Source organism: Elgaria multicarinata, chromosome 3, assembly GCF_023053635.1.
Source record: "Elgaria multicarinata webbii isolate HBS135686 ecotype San Diego chromosome 3, rElgMul1.1.pri, whole genome shotgun sequence".
Classification (NCBI taxonomy): domain Eukaryota; kingdom Metazoa; phylum Chordata; class Lepidosauria; order Squamata; family Anguidae; genus Elgaria; species Elgaria multicarinata.
Genome location: NC_086173.1, coordinates 159,860,175 through 159,881,350, shown reverse-complemented (window position 1 = coordinate 159,881,350; position 21,176 = coordinate 159,860,175). Strand labels below are relative to the sequence as shown.

The 21,176-nt window shown below is 47.3% G+C and overlaps 1 protein-coding gene across 1 annotated transcript in view; it reads right to left on the bottom strand.

Moving 5' to 3' along the window:
• Positions 1-3,150: 3,150 nt before the first annotated feature.
• Positions 3,151-21,176, bottom strand: part of LOC134395665 (uncharacterized) — a 37,599-nt gene continuing 19,573 nt past the window's right edge. The window contains exons 4-8 of the mRNA XM_063121827.1: positions 18,660-18,719; positions 18,024-18,272; positions 10,101-10,928; positions 5,922-6,024; positions 3,151-4,403 (exon numbers count right to left, since the gene is read on the bottom strand). Coding sequence (XP_062977897.1) covers positions 3,553-4,403; positions 5,922-6,024; positions 10,101-10,928; positions 18,024-18,272; positions 18,660-18,719 — 2,091 coding nt within the window. The 3' untranslated portion in view covers positions 3,151-3,552. The remainder of the gene's footprint in view (positions 4,404-5,921; positions 6,025-10,100; positions 10,929-18,023; positions 18,273-18,659; positions 18,720-21,176) is intronic.

Sequence of the window (21,176 nt, the reverse complement as noted above, 5' to 3'; positions counted from 1 at the left end):
TAACTCAACCACTGAGTGTGGGGTTAGTGTGTGTGGTGTGAACAGCCGGAGTGTCTCAGGGTTACCTACCTCATAGGGTTGTTGCGAGAATGAAAGTGAGGGGTGACAGAAGAATCATATACAATGCTCTGACCCTCCTTGGAAGAAGAGCAGGAAAAAAAAATCAAACTAATAAATAAAACCTCGCTCTTTCATTTACTCATTAAGCTCTCCAGGAGGCAGTGAGAGTCAGAAGCCATTACCTCATAGAATCATAGAATAGCAGAGTTGGAAGGGGCCTACAAGGCCATCCAGTCCAACCCCCTGCTCAATGCAGGAATCCACCCTAAAGCATCCCTGACAGATGCTTGTCCAGTGGCCTCTTGAAGGCCTCTAGTGTGGGAGAGCCCACAACCTCCCTAGGTAACTGGTTCCATTGTCGTACTGCTCTAACAGTCAGGAAGTTTTTCCTGATGTCCAGCCGGAATTTGGCTTCCTTTAACTTGAGCCCGTTATTCCGTGTCCTGCACTCTGGGAGGATCAAGAAGAGATCCTGGCCCTCCTCTGTGTGACAACCTTTTAAGTATTTGAAGAGTGCTCTCATGTCTCCCCTCAATCTTCTCTTCCCCAGGCTAAACATGCCCAGTTCTTTCAGTCTCTCTTCATGGGGCTTTGTTTCCAGACCCCTGATCATCCTGGTTGCCCTCCTCTGAACCCCCTCCAGCTTGTCTGCGTCCTTCTTGAATTGTGGAGCCCAGAATTGGACGCAATACTCTAGATGAGGACTAACCAGGGCCGAATAGAGAGGAACCAGTACCTCACAAACCAGGCCGTTTTGCATTGTTTTAATATCAGCTGCGCTAATCCCTCTGGGCCATTTTGGATTTTAGAGACGTTTGTGGATTTCCAGTGCTGCAAAATTAAACACTTTAATTTCATTTCAGGCTGGTATAAGAACCCACCACCCTTTGTACCTGTATGTTTAGTCACTGCATATAAAAATGGAGGCAGCTGCTAGATTAGGTGGGTTTTTGGAAGGATCACAGGCCTATCCTTAAAAGTGGCCTAAAAATAATTTTAAATAAATAAAATAAATACATAAAATAATCCATCGAACAGACATCTGCGGCCGGCTATGTGGTACAACACCATTTCGTATTTTGTCTAACATTTATTCCACACTTTTCTTTATAAAATAAATTCGCTCCTCTTCAAGCCTTCCACAAAATATGATTTTTAAAAGTTCAAGGAGCTGGCAGCTTCTGCAGGCAAAGCAGTGGGCTCTACCATTGAGGTACAGTCCCTCCCCTAAAGGTACAGTCCTCTCCTGCCTGCTTGCATGGGCTCCTCTGGAATTCAGATCTTGGCCTTCTCGCAGCGGAAAGAAGAACCATGGCCGAAAATGGTTTTTCTATCTTCCGCTAATTTTTCCTTCAAAACTAGAGATGCTGTGGTTTAACTAGAGCCTTCTGCATACATTTTATTGTGATGTTTTGTGATGATGTTTGCTTGATCGTTACTTTTGTTTTTAATTTTGTTGTGAGTTATATGTGATCCTGTTCAGACGACATACTAAGCCATGGAGGTTAAGCATTTTGAGTTAAACATTGGGCCTGTTCAGACAACACACTAAGCCTTGGTTAGGCCGCTAACCCTTTTGTAGGAAATGGTTAGTGAGTGTGTTCAAACCATGGTTATGTAGCCACCATAGCTAGGAATGGTTCACATGACACACTGGCCCCATTCAGAAGACAACTTAAACCACAACTTTAACCATGGTGAATAAAGCAAAAAGCCATATTCACCAAGGTTAAAGCCATGGTTTAAGGTGACTTCTGAACACAGCTTGGCTTTCTGACTTAACCAGCATGGTTAAAGCCATGGTTTAAGGTGACTTCTGAACAGGGCCTGGCTTTCTGGCTTAACCAGCATGGTTAAAGCCATGGTTTAAGGTGACTTCTGAACACGGCCTGGCTTTCTGGCTTAACCAGCATGGTTAAAGCCATGGTTTAAGGTGACTTCTGAACGGGCTCACTAAGTTATGGCTCACACAACACACTAAGCCATAATGTTGAGCTCAAAACACTTAACCACCGTGTCTTAGAGTGTCATCTGAACAGGGTCAATATGGCGTAGCATGTCATGTGAACCATGTGCTTAGCGTGTCGTGTGAACCGTTCCTAACCATCATGGCTGTATAACCGCAGTTTAATCACACTCACAATCCATTTGCTGCAAAAGAACAGGCCCTGCTACATATTGTAGGCCACCTTGAGCTGGATTTTTTTTTATTATGGAAAGAATAGAAACTAGAATACATCCAATACATCCAACAATAGAACCTTCAGCCACCTGGAACAAAATTTGTATAAATGATACAAATTAAATTATTCCTATAACAATTTCACTTGCAGGCAAAGTTAATCCAAGAACTTGGAGCTACAGCTGGAAGAGATGGTGCAACACCGGTGGGGGCGGGGGGAGAATAAATTCCTAGCTTAAAACTCTCTACCTATACACAATTCAGTATTTATTACTACAGGACACATCCTCACCACGCCAATAGCGGAAAGGAATGTGTATCTGCTACAGGTTTACATCCTACAAGTTTACAACCTACTAGTAACTTTAGCTTGCATTCTTGGCTGGTACTACACTACTTAGGAGCAATCTCTCTACCTCCACCTCCTTGCTGTCCCAAGTGAGTGAGGCAGCAATGGAATCGTGGCAGCTCAGTACTTTGTCGCAGCCGGCAACTGCTTGACCTCTGGTATAGTCATCTTCACATCCTGAATTTTGAACAGCAGACCTTCTAAATTGCTTTATTTCCGGCACACCTAGGGTGTTTTGAGTAAGGCGACTATATGAAATGTCCTGCCACAACTCTTAGTGAGCTGGTACACATACCACTCAAAACTAGGGCGACCCTATGGAAAGGAGGACAGGGCTCCTGTATCTTCAACACTTGTATTAAAAAAGGGAATTTCAGCAGGTGTCATTTATATATATGGGGAACCTGGTGAAATTCCCTCTTCATCACAACAGTTAAAGCTGCAGGAGCCCTGCCCTCTTTTGCATCTGGTCAAGAAGGCAAAGCTCCTGCAGCTTTAACCATTGTGATGAAGAGGGAATTTCACCAGGTTCTCCATATATACAAATGACACCTGCTGAAATTCCCTTTTCTATACAACTGTTAAAGATACAGGAGCCCTGTCCTCCTTTCCATATGGTCACCCTAGTTTTGAGCGATATGCGTACCAGCTTACTAAGTGTTGCGGCAGGACATTAGCCATTTGGGCATGGAGTTCACATTCCCCATTTTGCAGGAAAGAGACTTTTTCTTTCTTTTTCTTTTTTTAAAGTAAGTTTTTCGGACATTCGTAGTAATCAGGCTGGGTTTCTTGTCTGAGGCTGCAATCTTAGGCATATTTACCTGGGAGTAAGCCCCCACTGAATTCAATGAGGCCTACTTCTGAGTAGACATGCATAGGATTTCACCGATCAGGTGTGTTATCAAAATGTCAGGTTTCGTTCACAGTTTTTACTAAGACAATATATTCATTTGTTGTTGTTTTAACAGTTCCCCTCCTGGTGGGTGCTCTGATGCCTAATGAGAAGCGACCTGTCGCTGAAAATTTTCCCGCAGTCTGAGCATCTGTAAGGTTTCTCCCCCGTGTGGATTCTCATGTGGACCCTCAGGTTCGAATTGCCGCCAAAGCTTTTCCCGCAGTCCGTGCAGGTGTACGGCTTCTCCCGTGTGTGGGTCCGCTCGTGCACCAGCAGGCCCGAGCTCTGGCTGAAGCTTTTCCCGCAGTCCCTGCATTTGTACGGCTTCTCCCCTGTGTGGATTCTCTGATGTCGGATGAGGACCGGCCGCTCCCGGAAGCTCTTGCCACAGTCGGTGCACTTGTAGGGCCTCTCCCCCGTGTGGGTCCTCTTATGCACGATCAAATTAGAGTTGTCGCAGAAGCTCTTCCCGCAGTCCGAGCACTGGTAGGGCTTCTCGCCCGTGTGGATCCTCTCGTGGGTGATCAAGTAGGCTCGGGTGCTGAAACCCTTCCCGCAGACGGAGCACTTATACGGCTTCTCGCCCGTGTGGGTTCTCTCGTGAGCTTGAAGGTTGCACTTCAGCTGGAAGTCTTTCCCACAATGGACGCACGACTTCTCTCTCTCGTTTCCCGGCTTTTGACTCTCGCCCAGGGGGAGAGCCAGCTGCACAACACTTCCGGCAAGCTCCACGTACCTGCCCTGGGAATTAATAAATTTGTCCCCTTCCTTCTCAGAGTAAGCTTCCTCCTGGCTTGCAGAGGCTTCTCCTCGCTTCGGCCAGATGGAAACGCTCTGCCCAGCTCTGTCTGACAATACCCAATGTGGTTCCAGTTTCCGGAAGTTTTCCGCTTTGTTCTGCTGCTTCCCATCTGCTGCTGAAATAAGGAAAGAATTCTGACATGTGAATCCAGGCTTATCAATAGCTCCTCCAGTCTTTGTGGGCTCGCTAACCTCGGTGGACAACTGAGATTCCCTGTACCTTGTAATGCCGCCTACTCCTATTTGGTGCCCTCCAGAACTTTTGGATCACAACCCCTATCATCCCTACCCATTGGACCTGCTGGCTGAGGCTGATGGGAGTTGAAGTCCACAGCCTATGAAACCTCTGTGTTCAGAGACAGTCATAGAATCATAGAATAGCAGAGTTGGAAGGGCCTACAAGGGCATGGAGTCCAACCCCCTGCTCAATGCAGGAATCCACCCTACAGCATCCCTGACAGATGGTTGTCCAGCTGCCTCTTGAAGGCCTCTAGTGTGGGAGAGCCCACAACCTCACCAGGCAACTGATTCCATTGTCGTACTGCTCTAACAGTCAGGAAGATTTTCCTGATGTCTAGTCAGCCTGTGGATGCCAGTTGCTGGGGGTGGAGGGCAAACTGCAAGGAACAGGCAGTTGCCTACATCACGGGCTGCATGTGAGCCACCCAGAAGCATCTTATATAAACCACCCAGAGAGCTTTGGCTATGGGGCAGTATACAAATGCAATAAATCATCATAATCATCTCGATTTGCAGGCATCTTCTAAATATTATAATAATAGTAAAATAAATTAATAAATCTGTCTGCCCCCTATTGGATAGACCTTTGGGCCGATCTGGCTGAGCTCTTCCTAGTTTCATATAATAGTAGGGTGACCCTATGAAAAGGAGGACGGGGCTCCTGTATCTTTAACAGTTGCATAGAAAAGGGAATTTTAGCAGGTGTCCTTTAAAGGTGTCCTGTTAAAGCTGCAGGAGCCCTGTCTAGCGTGACCAGATACAAAAGAGGGCAGGGTTCCTGCAGCTTTAACTGTTGTGATGAAGAGGGGATTTCACCAGGTGCTGCCTGCATACAAAGGACACCTGCTGAAATTCCCTTTTCTATGCAACCGTTAAAGATACAGGAGCCCTGTCCTCCTTTCCATATGGTCACCCTATGTAACAAGGATCCACAATAGAGGTAGTGTTGTGTAGCGGTTAGAGTGTTGGACTGGGAGTCAGGAGGTCTGGGTTCTAGTTCCCACTCAGCCATGGAAGCTCGTTGGGTGACTTTGGGCCAGTCACAGACTCACAGGGTTGTTGTGAGAGTAAAACAGAGCGGAGGAGGATCATGTATGCCACCTTGGGTTGCTTGAAGAAAACAAGGTGAGATATAAATGCAATAAATAAATAATAACAAACATTAGAAAACCCACTCATTTTATGTTTCTCCTCCAGATGAGGGCTGACCAGTGCTGAATTGGGTGAAACTGTTACTTCTCATGATCCGGACACTATGCTTACTATGTTAATGCAGCTCCTAAAATTGCATCCATTTTTTTTTAAGCACTGCTGGCTCAGGATCAGCTTGTGATCAATCCAGACACTGAAACAGGAGGCTTAAGACTCCACAACGAAGCAGTCATTCGTCTTACCCAGCATGTCTCCATCCGTCTCCTCTTTGATCAACCAAGCCCCTGAGGAAGCCCCTGGCGCTTCAGGGAAATTAACAGCTCCTTCCTTGAATACCCCTGGTACCTAAATTGGAAAGATGGAGAAGGAGAAGAGGAAGAGGAGGAGAAGGAAGAGGAGGAGGAGGGAGAAGGAGAAGAGGAAGAGGAGGAGAAGGAAGAAGAAGAAGAGGAGAGAAGGAGGAAGTGGAGGAGGAGGAGAAGAAGAAGAGGAGGAGGAGGAGGAGGAGGAGAGAAGGAGGAAGAGGAGGAAGGAGAAGAAGAAGAGGAGGGGAGGAGGAGGAGGAGAAAGAGAAGAAGAAGAAGAAGAAGAAGAAGAAGAAGAAGAAGAAGAAGAAGAAGAAGAAGAGGAGGAGGAAGAGGAGGAGGAGGAGGAGGAAGAGGAGGAGGAGGAGAAGAAAGAGGAGGAGGAGGAGGAGGAGGAGGAGGAGAAGAAGAAGAAGAAGAAAAGGAAGAGGAGGAGGAGGAGGAGGAGAAGAAGAGGAGGAGGAGGAGGAAGAAGAAGAAGGAGAGGAGGAGGAGGAGGAGGAGGAGGGAGAAGAAAAAGAAGAGGAGGAGGAGGAGGAGGAGGAGGAGGAGAAGAAGAAGAGGAGGAGGAGGAGGAGGAGGAGGAGGAGGAGGGAGAAGAAAAAGAAGAAGAGGAAGAGGAGGAAGAAGAAGAAGAAGAAGAGGAAGAGGAGGAGGAGGAGAAGAGGAGGAGGAGGAGGAGGAGGAAGGAGAAGAAGAAGAGGAGGGGAGGAGGAGGAGAAAGAGAAGAAGAAGAAGAAGAAGAAGAAGAAGAAGAAGAAGAAGAAGAAGAGGAGGAGGAGGAGGAGGAGGAGGAGGAGGAGGAGGAGGAGGAGGAGGAGGAGAGAAGAAGAAGAAGAAGAAGAAGAAGAAGAAGAAGAAGAAGAAGAAGAAGAAGAAGAAGAAGAAGAAGAAGAAGAGAAGGAGGAGGAGGAAGAAGAAAAAGAAGAAGAGGAAGAGGAGGAGAGAAGAAGAAGAAGAAGAGAAGGAAGAAGGGGAAGAGGAGGAGGAGGAGGAAAAAAAGAAGATTGAGAAAGCTTGACTAATGTGTGCTTGGCACTCTGCAGTATGAAAAAGCACATGTCCCTGTCCCAAGGATCTTACAATCTTTAAAAAACATTAATACAAGAGAAACAACAAGGACCCTGTTCAGACGACAAGCTAAGCCACAGGGGTTAAGTATTATTTCCATTATACCTGCTTAGGAGTTTCAGTACAGTAGAGGAGCCTTCCTAACCAGGTGCCTTCCAGATGTTTTGGACTACAACTCCCATTAACCACGACCACTGGTTGTGTTGGCTGGGCTTGATGGCAGCTCTAGTCCAAAACATTTGGAAAGCGCTCAGTTCGGGAAGCTTGCAGAAAGGCATTATTTAAATATCTTGATTGAATTGTGTATTTATATACCGCTGAATATATTAAAATCCCTCAGCGGCTCACAGTATTAAAATACATTAAGACACGATATTATTAAAAACACGACGTTAAAGCAACTGGTGGGAAAGGTGTTTAAGGAGCAGCAGAGATTAGAGAGGCCGTGCCCAAAAGCTTCATGGAAAAGGTGGATTTGGAGGAGGGAAGGAAGAGAGGCGACATCAGACAGGTGTTCTGAAAGATGATTCCAGGTACAACGGGCAGCCAGGTACAATGGGCAGGGTGTTTTGAGAGAGCAGGAGATGGCTGAAGGTGGTAGACCAGGCAGGTCACACGGTACCCTCCAGTTCCTTTGGACTACAATTCCTATGAACCTCAGGCGGTGTGGCCAATGGTCCAAAATCGTGGGAACTGCAATCCAAAACAGACGGAGGGCACCAGGTTGCCTGCCTCTGCGAGACAGAGCCATAGATTTAAAAGTCTAGAGCGACACCTGCAGCCTGCCGGTTGAGAGCCGCCACCGGCCACGGATCCCTTGGGACCTGCATGGCAAAGGCCCAATATACTTTGCGTGGGTCGCCAGAGAGGAAACCCAGCTCGGTTTTAAACCAGGGACCAAGCCTTCAAGACAAGGGTGAGTTTGAAGGGGAGGTGGAGGCAGCTCCAGGCACGAGGGATGACGAGAGTGGTGTACCTTGAATAGGGTGACCCTATGGAAAGGAGGACTGGGCTCCTGTATCTAACAGTTGCATATTAGAAAAGGAAATTTCAGCAGATGTCATTTGTATGCAGGCAGCACTTGGGGAAATTCCCTCATCATCCCAACAGTTAAAGCCGCAGGAGCCCTGCCCTCTTTTGAATCTGGTCACTCTAGTATAGCTCCTGCAGCTTTAACAGTTGTGATGAAGAGGGAATTTCACCAGGTGCTGCATGTCTACAAACGACACCTGCTGAAATTCCCTTTTCTATGCAACTGTTAAAGACAAAGGAGCCCGGTCCTCCTTTCCATACAGTCAGCCTAACCTTGAGTGAACAGAAGTTCTCCTTCGAAGCAGTAGGAAGAGACCTGCAACACCCCAAGCTGAATTTTCACCCTGCCAGCTGGGGGTTGTATTCGTACTAGACACTGGGCGCATGTAAGAATGCATTGGCCGGTTATGCCGGCCTTTTAAATTGAGCATAGTTCGGTTGAGCCCTTGGGTAGGCCCTGACCACTGTTTCCTGGTGAGCTCAGCTGGGAGCAGGGAGTTTGTTTGTTTGTTTCATATTTATACTGCCCAACAGCCTAAGCTCTCTGGGCAGTTTACAACTAAAACCATAAAGCCCCGATTAAAACTTTAAAATCACATAAAACCAGAATGAATTACAGTCCAGGGAAGGCTTGCTTTAAAAGATGTGTTTTTAGGACGCGTTTAAAAGTTATTACATTTTCCGCCTCCTGAACTGCACGAGGGAGGGTTTCCCAGAGGGTGGGGGCCGTTACAGAGAAGGCCCCGCCGTCGAGGTTCTTCATGCCGACATTCTTTTCATGTTGGGATGACAAGCAGGGCCTGCTCTGAAGATTGTAAATGTCGCCTGGGTGTATATAAGGGAAGGCGGGGGCTGGTCTGCTGGGTATCCTGGTCCCAAGTTGTTTAGGGCTTTGTAAGCAGAACCTTGTACATTTTTATTTATTGATTGATTTTGTGTTCAGAGGAGGGCAACCAGGATGATCAGGGGTCTGGAAACAAAGCCCTATGAAGAGAGACTGAAAGAACCGGGCATGTTTAGCCTGGAGAAGAGAAGATTGAGGGGAGACATGAGAACACTCTTTAAGTACTTTAAGTACTTTAAGGCTGTCGCACAGAGGAGGGCCAGGATCTCTTCTCGATCCTCCCAGAGTGCAGGACAAGGAATAACGGGCTCAAGTTAAAGGAAGCCAGATTCCAGCTAGACATCAGGAAAAACTTCCTGACTGTTAGAGCAGTATGACATCATGGAACCAGTTACCTAGGGAGGTTGTGGGCTCTCCCACACTAGAAGCCTTCAAGAGGCAGCTGGACAACCATCAGTCAGGGATGCTTTAGGGTGGATTCCTGCACTGAGCAGGGGTTGGACTCGATGGCCTTGTAGGCCCCTTCCAACTCTGCTATTCTATGATTTTATTTATTTATTACATTTTTATACCTCCCAATAGCCGAAGCTTGAACATGGCTCGGTAGCTAACAGGCAGCCAGTGCAATTCTTTTAAAACTGGTTTTATGTGGGCAGAGCTGGGTGTCCCAATGAGCACCCTAGTTGCGGGCCCCCGTTAAAATTTCCCATGATGCTTCAGAGCCACCCCTTGTAGGGAGCATTGTGGGAAATTAAAATGGCGGCTCCCTGACACCTAGCATTTTTGCCCCACTGCCAGATTTATTCATTTTATTTAAGTAAAGACGCAGGAATAAAATATATGGAACCACTTCAGGTTTCAGGCCAGAGCAATCTGCTTTTTTAAAAAATGCTGCCAGGCGTACGGCAACAACATGCTCCTTAAGCAGAAAGGTAGCACCATAAGGAGCAGACTGGGCTGCAACCCTTCTCCCTCATTCCCTCGTTCTTTCACTTGCAGGGATTTTTGTCTTTTTATACTATGTGGAAGTATTCAAAAATGGTATCACACACTTGACGTGGTACAGCCCACCCTTACTATCTCAGGACTCTGCCATCTCCATTCCGCTGCAAGGGTAGATCCGGTCAAACTCCGAAACCCTCAAGATAGACCAGAGGAAGCAGACTCACCCGCTCGCCCCGTTTCTCCTCAGGTTGCTGCCTCAGCAAGAAGCCTTCAGCCAGGGCCACCGCCTCCGAGCAGGTCTCCGGCGTGCCTTTCCTGACCCAGTTCTGCATCTCCGGGGGCAGGACGGCCAGGAACTGCTCCAGGATGAGCAGCTCCAGGATCTGCTCCTTGGTGTGCCTCTCCGGCTTCAGCCACTGGTGGCAAAGGTCCCAGAGGCGGTTGCAAACCTCTCGGGGGCTCTCGGCCTCCTGGTAGAGGAAGTGCCGGAAACGTTGGCGTGGCACGTCAGTGCTGGCACCTTCTTTGTCCTCCTCCAGGACCTCTTCCTTCACTTTCCCACACTCCTTCTTGTCTTTAGCCAACAGGTTGTTTGCAATCTGTTGGGCTTCTCTGCTGGGCCCTGGCAGAAGCTGCGTCTCTCTTCTCAGATGCGGCCTGGTGTCCACTGCTCCCTCAGAACGGGCCAGCGGGGTTTCAGCCTCATCCCTTAACGCCAACGTTACCTGAGGTGGGTTTCTCCCTCCGGAGTGAGAAGACTCCATCGCTTTCAGGAAGTCCTGCAGCTGGGCTTCCCAGGGCTGCGGGAGTCCCTTCTGGGGCTCCCGTTTAACCGGGTCTGACACTTTTCTTTCCCAGAATTCCCCGATACCCCCGGCCTGTGTGACGTGAGAGCCTTTTCCTGCCCCTGGTTCAAAGGCTGTAAGGTCCGGATGTTCAATTTTCACCCCCTGTTGAACCCCAGCTTCCCTCTGGAGACCCAGAAGCAACGCATCGCTTGGCTTGTCAGCCATTTTCTTTTTCAGGAAAAGATGATCCCGGTTCTGTTGGCGTTATCAGTTATCCCCACAAGTCCAATGGGCTTTTTTTGACCGCATATGCAGGGGTGGGCAGGAGGGGAAGTTTAATATTCCTGTTGACTGGCAGACAGGGCCGTCTTCTCCCTGAGGAGAAAGAGAAAGAATGGCTGGCAGACAGCCAAACAATAAAAATCAATAATGTCTTCAAACTTTAGGGAGGCTCCACAGGCCTGACAGAGTCTCCAACTAGCAATCCTGATGCCGAACAGACTTTTGTCAACTGCTGTTCTACCCAAAGGTATTTCCAGGACACACTGCCTTGGAGAGGAACCATATTCTGCACACACAGAGAACATCAGAGGAGCCCTACCGGATCAGACCAAGGGTCCGTCTAATCCAGCACTCTGTTCACACAGTGGTCAAGACGGTTGTTCACCCTTAGACCAGACAGACCTTCAAATCTAGGCCACCTTCAAAGGGAGGACTGTCCCCTACCAAAGCTGGACATGTGGCCACCCTGGTTGAGGGACAAGCCCACATACATTTGGGATTAGCTGAAAGCTTTGCAGGTTAAAAGGGGGGAGGATTTCTAAGGAGGCAAGAGCACCAATTTAAACATTAAACAAGATCCCTTAAGGACTAACAAATCAACAGTGCACTCCTAGACATATCTACTCAGAAGTAAGCCCCATTGATTTCAATGGGCCTTATTCCCAGATAAAGGATTGCAGCCTTATCATGCAGAAAGTTGCAAGGACTCAAATGCACTTCATCAGAGGCTTGGTTATCGATATTTAGCAGAGATCAGAGACATGGTTATCGATATTTAGCAGTAACTACACACACAGAGAAAAAAAAATTATAAACAACATGTCCTAAAGGCCATGAACTACAAGAGGCCCTTGTCAATGTAGACCTCAAATGTGATCAAGATAGCCAAATATGAATCACCAACAAGAGGAAATGCATCACCACAAGAACCGACAAAAAAGGACATCAATTTGCATAAAAGATGCATATGCCAATATAGATGGAAAGATGATGTGACTTCAAAAAAAGGAAGTGCTATTTTAGGCCACATTAATAGAAGTATAGCTTCCAAATCGCATGAGGTCCTGGTTCCCCTCTATTCAACACTGGTTAGGCCTCATCTTGAGTATTGTGTCCAGTTCTGGGCTCCACAATTCAGGAAGGGTGCAGACAAGCTGGAGTGTATTCAGAGGAGGGCAACAAGATGATCAGGGATCTGGAAACAAAGCCCTATGAAGAGAGACTGAAAGAACTGGGCATGTTTAGCCTGGAGAAGAGAAGATTGAGGGGAGACATGATAGCACTCTTTAAGTACTTGAAAGGTTGTCACAGAGGAGGGCCAGGACCTCTTAGAATCAGAATCATAGAATAGCAGAGTTGGAAGGGGCCTACAAGGCCATCGAGTCCAACCCCCTGCTCAATGCAGGAATCCACCCTAAAGCATCCCTGACAGATGGTTGTCCAGCTGCCTCTTGAAGGCCTCTAGTGTGGGAGAGCCCACAACCTCCCTAGGTAACTGATTCCATGGTCGTACTTCTTGATCATCGCAGGACACGGAATAAAGGGCTCCAGTTACAGGAAGCCAGATTGCGTATGGACATCAGGAAAAACTTCCTGACTGTTAGAGCAGTACTACAATGGAGCCAATGACCTACAGAGGAAGTGGGCTCTCCCACCCTAGAGGCCTTCAAGAGGCAGCTGGACAACCATCTGTCACGGCTGCTTTGAGGTGGATTCCTGCACTGAGCAGGGGGTTGGGCTAGAAGGTTTTTTGGGCCCTTCCAAATCTACGATTCTATGCAGATTTAGAAATGATCATTATCATTTAAAAAGGGACTACAGTAAATCTCATAGTGACCTGTGCCTGTCTGTTCAGACTGCTGAACAGGTGCTAACTCCTGAGAGACAACCGTTCTTTAAGATATCAGAAAGGTCCATCTTGTGGATCAGAACAAGGGTCCATCTTGTCCAAAATTCATTTCACACAGTGGTCAATTCGATGCCCCAAGAGGAAGCCCACAAGCAGGACATGAGTCCAACAGCACCCTCCAGCCCATGTTCCCCAGCAAACGATGTATATAGACATACTGCCTCTGTTACTGGAGGTAGCACATAGCCATCAAGGCTAGTAGCCATTGTCAGCCTTCTCCTCCAGGATTTATCCAACCCCCTTTTAAAGGCACCCAAATTGGTGGCCATCATGACATCTTGTGGCAGAGCAAAACAAATGCTCTGTCCCCAAGCTATGACCTTTTCATGGAGCTGAGTCTTTTTCTCGTTCCCTTACCAGTGCTGTTCCAGGCTAGTGTTATTCGGAGGATGGCAACAAGGGAGAGGGCCTTTTCGGTGGTGGCCCCCTGACTGTGGAATGATCTCCCCGATGAGGCTCGCCTGGCGCCAACGTTGTTATCTTTTCGGCACCAAGTCAAGACTTTTCTCTTCTCCCAGGCATTTTAACAGCATTTAACAACATTAAGTTTGTTTTTAATGGACCCCAGAATTGTGTTTTTTTTAAATGGATACTGTTGTTTTTATTCTGTTGTTTTTATGTTTTTGATGGTTTTCAAATTTTGTATACATTTTTAATGTTTACCAATTTTAACTGTTGTAAACCGCCCAGAGAGCTTCGGCTGTGGGGCAGTATATAAATGTAATAAATAAATAAATAAATAAATATTTTTATACAGAACCATCAGCATCCACGGCTCTTTACAGAGTGACAGAACAAAAGAAGATAGTCCTTAGTCCGAGCGATACAACAGGGAAAGGACACGGGGCGGGGGCAGCACCATGAGACCCCTATATAACATGCAGAAATTCAGCAGGTACAGCTTTCTCCAACACAGAAATCTTCTGGTGGAGGGGAAAGCTTCACCAGTTCACCTTCTGCCTGTGTCACACAACTAGTAAGGTCCTTGGTCCAAGCGTTGACACATGGAAAGGACACAAGGAGGAAAGAGGCGCCATCAGACCCTGCACGACATGCAGAAACTCAGCAGGTACAGCTTTCCCCAACACAGAAATCCTCTGGTGGAGGGGAAGCTTCACCAGTTCAACTTCTGCCTGTGTCACACAGTTATTAAAGGCACACAATCCTGACCAGAGAAAAAAGCAACATGAGAAACCTTCTTACCAAGGATTCTCCACCTCTTCCTGCTGCAAACGCACTTTCTCACTCACCTGGACGCACAGAAAGCTCTCTCCAGCTCCTGATGCAGCGCCTGGGAAATTTAAACCCTACTTTCCCACGATAGGCGGGGCAGGAAGTGAGCTACATTATTCCTATCCCTCCCTTCCCAAAGCACTTCAGCTTCTCTAGGAATTGAAGACTCTATGAGCTTAACCCCTTGATCCACATGAACAGCAAAGAGGCCAAGGATGCCCACGACCGTTTCTATGGTGGTGACCCGGGCGCAGTTGGGTAATTCTAGGCTTTGGGCTTAGGGTGCAACCCTATGCATGTCTAGGCAGAAAAAAGTCCTACAACTCCCAGCATTCCCCAGGCAGAAAAAAGTCCTACAACTCCCAGCATTCCCTAGCCATTAGGGTGGCCATATGAAAAGGAGAACCAGGCTCCTGTATCTTCAACAGTTGTCTACAAAAGGGAATTTCAGCAGCTGTCATTTGTAGGCATGCAGCACCTGGTGAAATCTCCTCTTGATCACAAGAGTTAAAGCTGCAGGAGCCTTGCCCTCTTTTGTAGTGTGACCAGATGCAAAAGAGGGCAGGGCTCCTGCAGCTTTAATTGTTGTGATGAAGAGGATATTCCATCTGGTGCTGCATGCATACAAATGACACCTGCTGAAATTCCTTTTTGAATATACCTGTTAAATATACAGAAGCCCTGTCCTCCTTTCCATATGGTCACCCTACCAGCCATAAGACCATTAACTGCATAATCCAATGCATGTTTAGACAGAAAAAAGTCCTACAACTCCCAGCTTGACTGGCTGGGGAATGCTGGGAGGAGTTGTAAGACTTTTCCTAGGGTGACCATATGGAAAGGAGGACAAGGCTTCTGTATCTTTAACAGTTGTATAGAAAAGGGAATTTCAGCAGGTGTCATTTGTAGGCATACAGCATCTGGTGAAATTCCCCCACATCACAACAGTTAAAGCTGCAGGAGTGCCTCCCACTTTTGTATCTGGACACTCTAGTATAGGTCCTGCAGCTTTAACTGTTATGATGAAAAGGGAATTTCACCTGGTGCTGCATGCATAACAATGACACCTGCTGAAACTCCCTTTTCAATACAACTGTTAAAGAAACAGCACAGCAGCCCTGTCGTCCTTTTAATATGGTCACCCTATCTTTACATTGCTGGTTTTTTGCTTTGTATGATTCTGTTTTGAATCATACAAAGCAAAAAACCCAAAAACCACAAAGTTTTGAACTTGAAAAAGAAAGAACGGAAGTTTTATCATGTTGTATTTTATGGTTTCAATTGTTGTGAACCACCTAGAAAGCTTCGGCTTCTGGGTGACATAAAAATGGAATTAATTAATCAATAAATAAGACTTCTCTTATTGCAGTGCATTTCAGTACCATGTCTCTTCACGAAGGCAGAAAAGGCTGGTGGCTCCGATGAACCCATTCCGGGTTTCAGTCAGAACTCTAAAGGAGCGATTGGGTTCTTGGGTTCAGACTTCCCACCTTATGACACACTTTGTTTATTTAAAAATGCATTTATTTCAATATCATTATTATTTATTGTATTTATATCCCGCCTTTTTCCTCCAAGGAACCCAAGGCAGTGTACATAATCCTCCTCCTCTCCATTTTATCCTCACAACAACAACCCTGTGAGGTAGGTTGGGCTGAGAGGCCGTGACTGGCCCAAAGTCACCCAGTGGGTTTCCATGGCCGAGTGGGGACTAGAATCCGGATCTCCTGACTCCCAGACCAATACCTTAACTACTAAACAACACTGGCTCTCCAGTCAATTTTATGACTTCAGCCTTGGTGGATGATTGTGTGTGTGTGTGTATGTATGTTTAAAGCACTTTAAGTATGACTGAGGACTAGCCAGAATAGCTAGGGGGGAATTCTAATCAGATGAAGAAGAAAAAGACCTCAACCAGAAACAAAGGCCTTCTCTATTAATGGTTAAGTCAATAGAGTCCAAGTGCCTAGAAGGAGACCGGAAAATTAACTATGCCACTTGTCAACAGTGATGCCCTTTCCGGCATCTGTCTTGCCCTGTGCTGGAACTGCTGCCCGCCTTCTTGGGGCACCTGGAGACCAGCTGCATCCTGGCCAGTTCTTCGCAGGGGCTGCAATAGAAAAGGTTGCAAGTAGCGGGTGAGCATGAGAAGGGCCACTGCTGGTTGCAGGAGACAGAGCAGGCGGAAGGTAGAAGAGACGGTGGCAGGAAAGAGAGCAAGATGAGGATGAGGATGATGACGACGACCCTTCAGCCTTCATAATCACAATGCCACACTTAGAGTGACCCCATGGAAAGGAGGACAGGGCTCCTGTATCTTTAACAGTTGAATGGAAAAGGGCATTTCAGCAGGTGTCATTTTTATGCACGCAGCACCTGGTGAAATTTCTTCATCACAACAGTTAACTCCGCAGGAGACCTGCCCTCTTGACCAGTACAAAAGAGGGCAGGGCTCCTGCAGCTTTCACTGTTGGGATGAAGAGGGAATTTCACCAGGTGCTGCATGCCTACAAATGACACATGCAGAAATTCCCTTTTCAATACAACTGTTAAAGATACAGGAGCCTTGTCCTCCTTTCCGTAGGGTCACCCTAGGAAAAGTCCTACAACTCCTCCCAGCATTCCCCAGCCAGCCAAGCTGGGAGTTGTAGGACTTTTTTCTGTCCTCCTTTTCATATGGTCACCCTAGCCAAGAAGAGCACAATGTAGGGGCCAGTAGGGTGACCATATGAAAAGGAGGACAGGGCTCCTGTATCTAACAGTTGCATAGAAAAGGGAATTTCAGCAGGTGTCATTTGTACATATGGAGAACCTGGTGAAATTCCCTCTTCATCACCACAGTTAAAGCTATACTAGAGTGACCAGATTTAAAAGAGATCAGGGCACCTGCAGCTTTAACTGTTGAGATGAAGAGGAAATTTCACCAGGTTCTCCATATATACAAATGACACCTGCTGAACATCCCTTTTCAATATAACTGTTAAAGATACAGGAGCCCTGTCCTCCTTTTCATATGGTCACCCTAGTGGTGAGGAAATATGGGAGTTGTAGTCCAAAACAAGGCAACAGGTTGAGGAAGGCTGATTTATCAGTTCTGTAACAAGCATGGCAACTAATTTATTTATTTTTTTAAAAAAGTGATTCTTATCTGCTTCTCACTTTGATTTTTTTTCAATTTGTTTTTCTCTCAGTGGGAATTTATTATTATTTACAGTGACCATATGAAAAGGAGGACAGGGCTCCTGTGTCTAACAGTTGTATAACAAGGGAATTTCAGCAGGTGTCATTTGTATATATGGAGAACCTGGTGAAATTCCCTCTTCATCACAGCAGTTAAAGCTGCAGGAGCTATACTAGAGTGACCAGATTTAAAAGAGGGCAGGGCACCTGCAGCTTTAACTGTTGTGATGAAGAGGGAATTTCACCAGGTTCCCCATATATACAAATGACACCTGCTGAAATTCTCTTTTCTATGCATCTGTTAAAGATATAGGAGCACTGTCCTCCTTTTCATATGGTCACCCTAGATTATTATTTAAAAATTCTTTTTAAAATTGTTTAAGAAAATGTAGTATTCTTATGTTGAAAAGCCCTTTAAAACTTTGCAAAAAAAAAAGAGAAAAGAATGTAGGTGTTGTCCACAAGATACTACTCTTATGATTAATTTGTTTGTTTTACAGCTCCTGAAGAAGGAGGTATTCCCTCCGAAACGCGTAGAGCTTAATAAATTTCCTTTCGGCCCTGAGCACTGGAGTTTGTCTACTCCTTCACCATTGGTTTACGGTGCATTTTAATTTTATTTATTTATTTATTTATTACATTTTTATACCGCCCAATAGCCGAAGCTCTCTGGGTGGTTCACAAAAAACTCCTCCACATTTCCGTCTGTTCTCTATCGGCCCAATTTCGTCTAAAGGTCTCAATGGGAGGCTGACGTTGTTCCTCGCTTTTGTGTGGGCCTGTGGGGTATCCTCGGAGGAGACAACATGGCTGCCGAACAGCTGCACAAAATGGCTGCCGCAGAGAGGGCAGGGGCAGGCCTGGCTTATCATTCCCAGGCTGCCCTCGACCCGAGTGTGCAGCGGAGGACGAAGACCGAAGAGCCAGCCCTGTTTGTCCCCGAAATAGGGGCACTGTCCCGGAGTACTCCTCTTGTTGCTGAGACAGGGAGCGTGAGGCAGGTCCTGAAATGGGCGGCACCGCAGGAAGTTAAAAAGGAACCAGGCGAGGGCCTGAGTCAGTGCTGGGAAACGCAATGGCAGGAGTTCCTCAAGGTCATACAGTCTCCTCACTTGGGGTGGGGGTTTCCTCCACTGCCGTTCCCTGCTCCGATAGACGATCCAAAGACTTTTCCAGAAGTGGCTGACTCCAACCAGTGGTCTAAAGGAGCCTGGGACAACCAAGTGCAATCAGGCCGTGGCGGAGATGTGTCACAAGCCTGTTCCAGCCTGGATGTTAGAGACCAGGAGGATTCTGGGGAAGTGAAGGAAGAAATCCTCGAGGAGGAGGAGGAGGTGATGGCGGCCACCAGCTCTGATCCGGCATGCCAGCGCTTCAGGCAGCTCATTTACCAGGCAGCTGAAGGACCCCGAGAAGTTTGCCGGCAGCTCCGGGAACTTTGCCACCGGTGGCTGAAGCCCGAGAGATGCACCAAGGAGCAGATCCTGGATCTGGTGATCCTAGAGCAGTTCCTAGCTGTCCTGCCCCCGGAGATGCAGAACTGGGTCACGGAAAGTGGCCCGGAGACCTGCATCCAGGCAGTGTCCCTGGCGGAGCAATTTCTGCAGGGGCAGCAAGATGTGGAAAGTCAGCAAGAACAGGTGAGAGGGATCTCCAGGGCATGGCAAGAAAGGAATCCTCATAGCTCAGAGGCAGAAACACCTGAGCGGCATCACGGCTTCCGGATGTTTTGGATGATAACTTCCATCAGCTCTGACCACTGACCATGTTGGTTGGGGCTGATGGGAATTGCAGTCCAAAATATCTGAAGGGTACCAAGTTGGCGAAGGCTGGGTTACAGACTTGGTCTAGGACCAAGGAGATCTAGGTTCAAATCCTCATTCAGCCATGAAGCTGGTTGGGTAATCTCATGAGGACTGGTCTCTTGTTTTACTCTGTACAGCACCATGTACATTGATGGTGCTATATAAATAAATAAATAAATAAATAAATAAATAAATAATAATAATAATAATAGGTGATTATTGTGGACACTAGAAATGCCAGTTTCTTCAACTGCCTGTCTTCATCACTTTTTTCGATCATTATTGATGCATCGCATATCCTTTTCCCCCATGTTTCGATAGTTGTTCTGCATCTGATTTTGTGTTCCATGTTTGATCCGCCTTGAGCATCATTTTTTGGAAAGGTGAGGCACAAATTTAACGAACAAACTGAACAAAACTTTGGCCAGTCGTTGGCTCAGTTCACACAACCCTTTTCTCAACGGTGGTGTAACAACTCCACCACCGTTGAGAAAAGTGTTCACTGTGGAGTTGTTACACCACCGTTGAGAAAAGTGTTCACTGTGGAGTTGTTACACCACTGTTGAGAAAAGGGTTGTCTGGAGGGAAAACTCCACCCCACGGTGGAGGGTTTTTTTGGGGGGGAAAACACTCCACCCTGAATCTCCACGCTGTGCAGAGGAGAGTTCCTGCACAACCGTTGTGTTGCGTGTTGTCTGGAGGGCTCCATGGAGTTTCGAATGGAGTGAAGTTTCCCAGTGGCCATAGTTTATTTATTTATTATTTATTTAGAATATTTATATACCGCTCCCCATTGAAAAATTTCAGAGCGGTGTACAAGGTAAAATGAAAATAAAAACAGAATAAAACAGTTAAAACAAAATTTAAAAAGAAGCAAAAATCAGAAATCCAAGGCTGCGTGTTAAAGAAAGGCTTCTTGGAATAAAGATGTTTTCAGGAGGCGCCGAAAGGAGTACAAGGTCGGAGCCTGCCTGACCTCCAGAGGCAGGAGATTCCACAGGAGGGGGGCCACCACGCTGAAGGCTCTTCCCCTGGTGGACTCCAATCGGAGGATGGGTCTATGTGGAACCACCAGGAGCAGGCCCTCGGAGGACCTCAGGGACCGGGCAGGTTGGTAAGGGAGAAGGCGATCTCTCAGGTATCCTGATCCCAAGTTGTTTAGGGCTTTGTACACAAGTACAAGAACCTTCAACCTGGCCCGGTAGCGAATAGGCAGCCAGTGCAGTTCCCTCAGCAGAGGAGTTACATGCTGGAAAGGGGCAGCTCCGGACAACAGCCGAGCTGCAGCATTCTGCACTAGCTCCAGCTTCCGGAGCAGCTTCAAGGGAGAACCCATAGAGTTCTTCAAGGGAGAACTTATAGAGTTCCCTGGCAGGAGCAGTGAAAGGAGGGAGTGCTGCTCTAGGAGAGCCGCTGGGATTGGTTTTTTTGCAGCAATGGCTGATGGGAAACCATCAGGAGGACTGAGGGAGGAGAGAGGGAGGAGGAGGAGGAGGAGGCCACACCCACGCAATGGTGGAGTTGGAACGTGTTGTGTGGAGAGTACCCCCTACCAATGCCACCATTTTGTGGAGTTTTCCCACTGAGTAGAGAAAAGTGTTGTGTGAACCGAGCCATGAACTTTCAACCCAACTTACAGGACAGCAGAAATGGATGAGTTGTGCCCTATGGGTTGCCACACTTATAGTTGTATATGCTATATCCCTTATCCAATCTTTCAAGAGACAGGGAGCTTTTCCTTCAGCCGTTTTACTCTAGCTATCTCACAAGCCTGGGCCGGCCCTATAATGAGGCAGGTTGATGTGGCCGCATCAGGCGGCGCAAAACAGGAAGAGTGGCAGAGTGTGCCACCCTCCCACCCAAAAGCCCCCCACCGCCTCTCCCTTCCTGCTTGGCCACCCGCCTAGCCAGCCAGCAGAAGCAGGGCGGCAGCGGTGCCAGGAGCCGGGCTGCCATGATATACTATAAGGGTGCAATCCTATGCATGTTTAGACAGGAAAAAAGTCCTACAACTCCCAGGACAAGCAAAGAGGAACAAGCAGAGGAAGGGGGCCGTAGCTTAGAGCCCCTACTTCGCGGGAAGAGGGTCGCAGGCATTTCAAC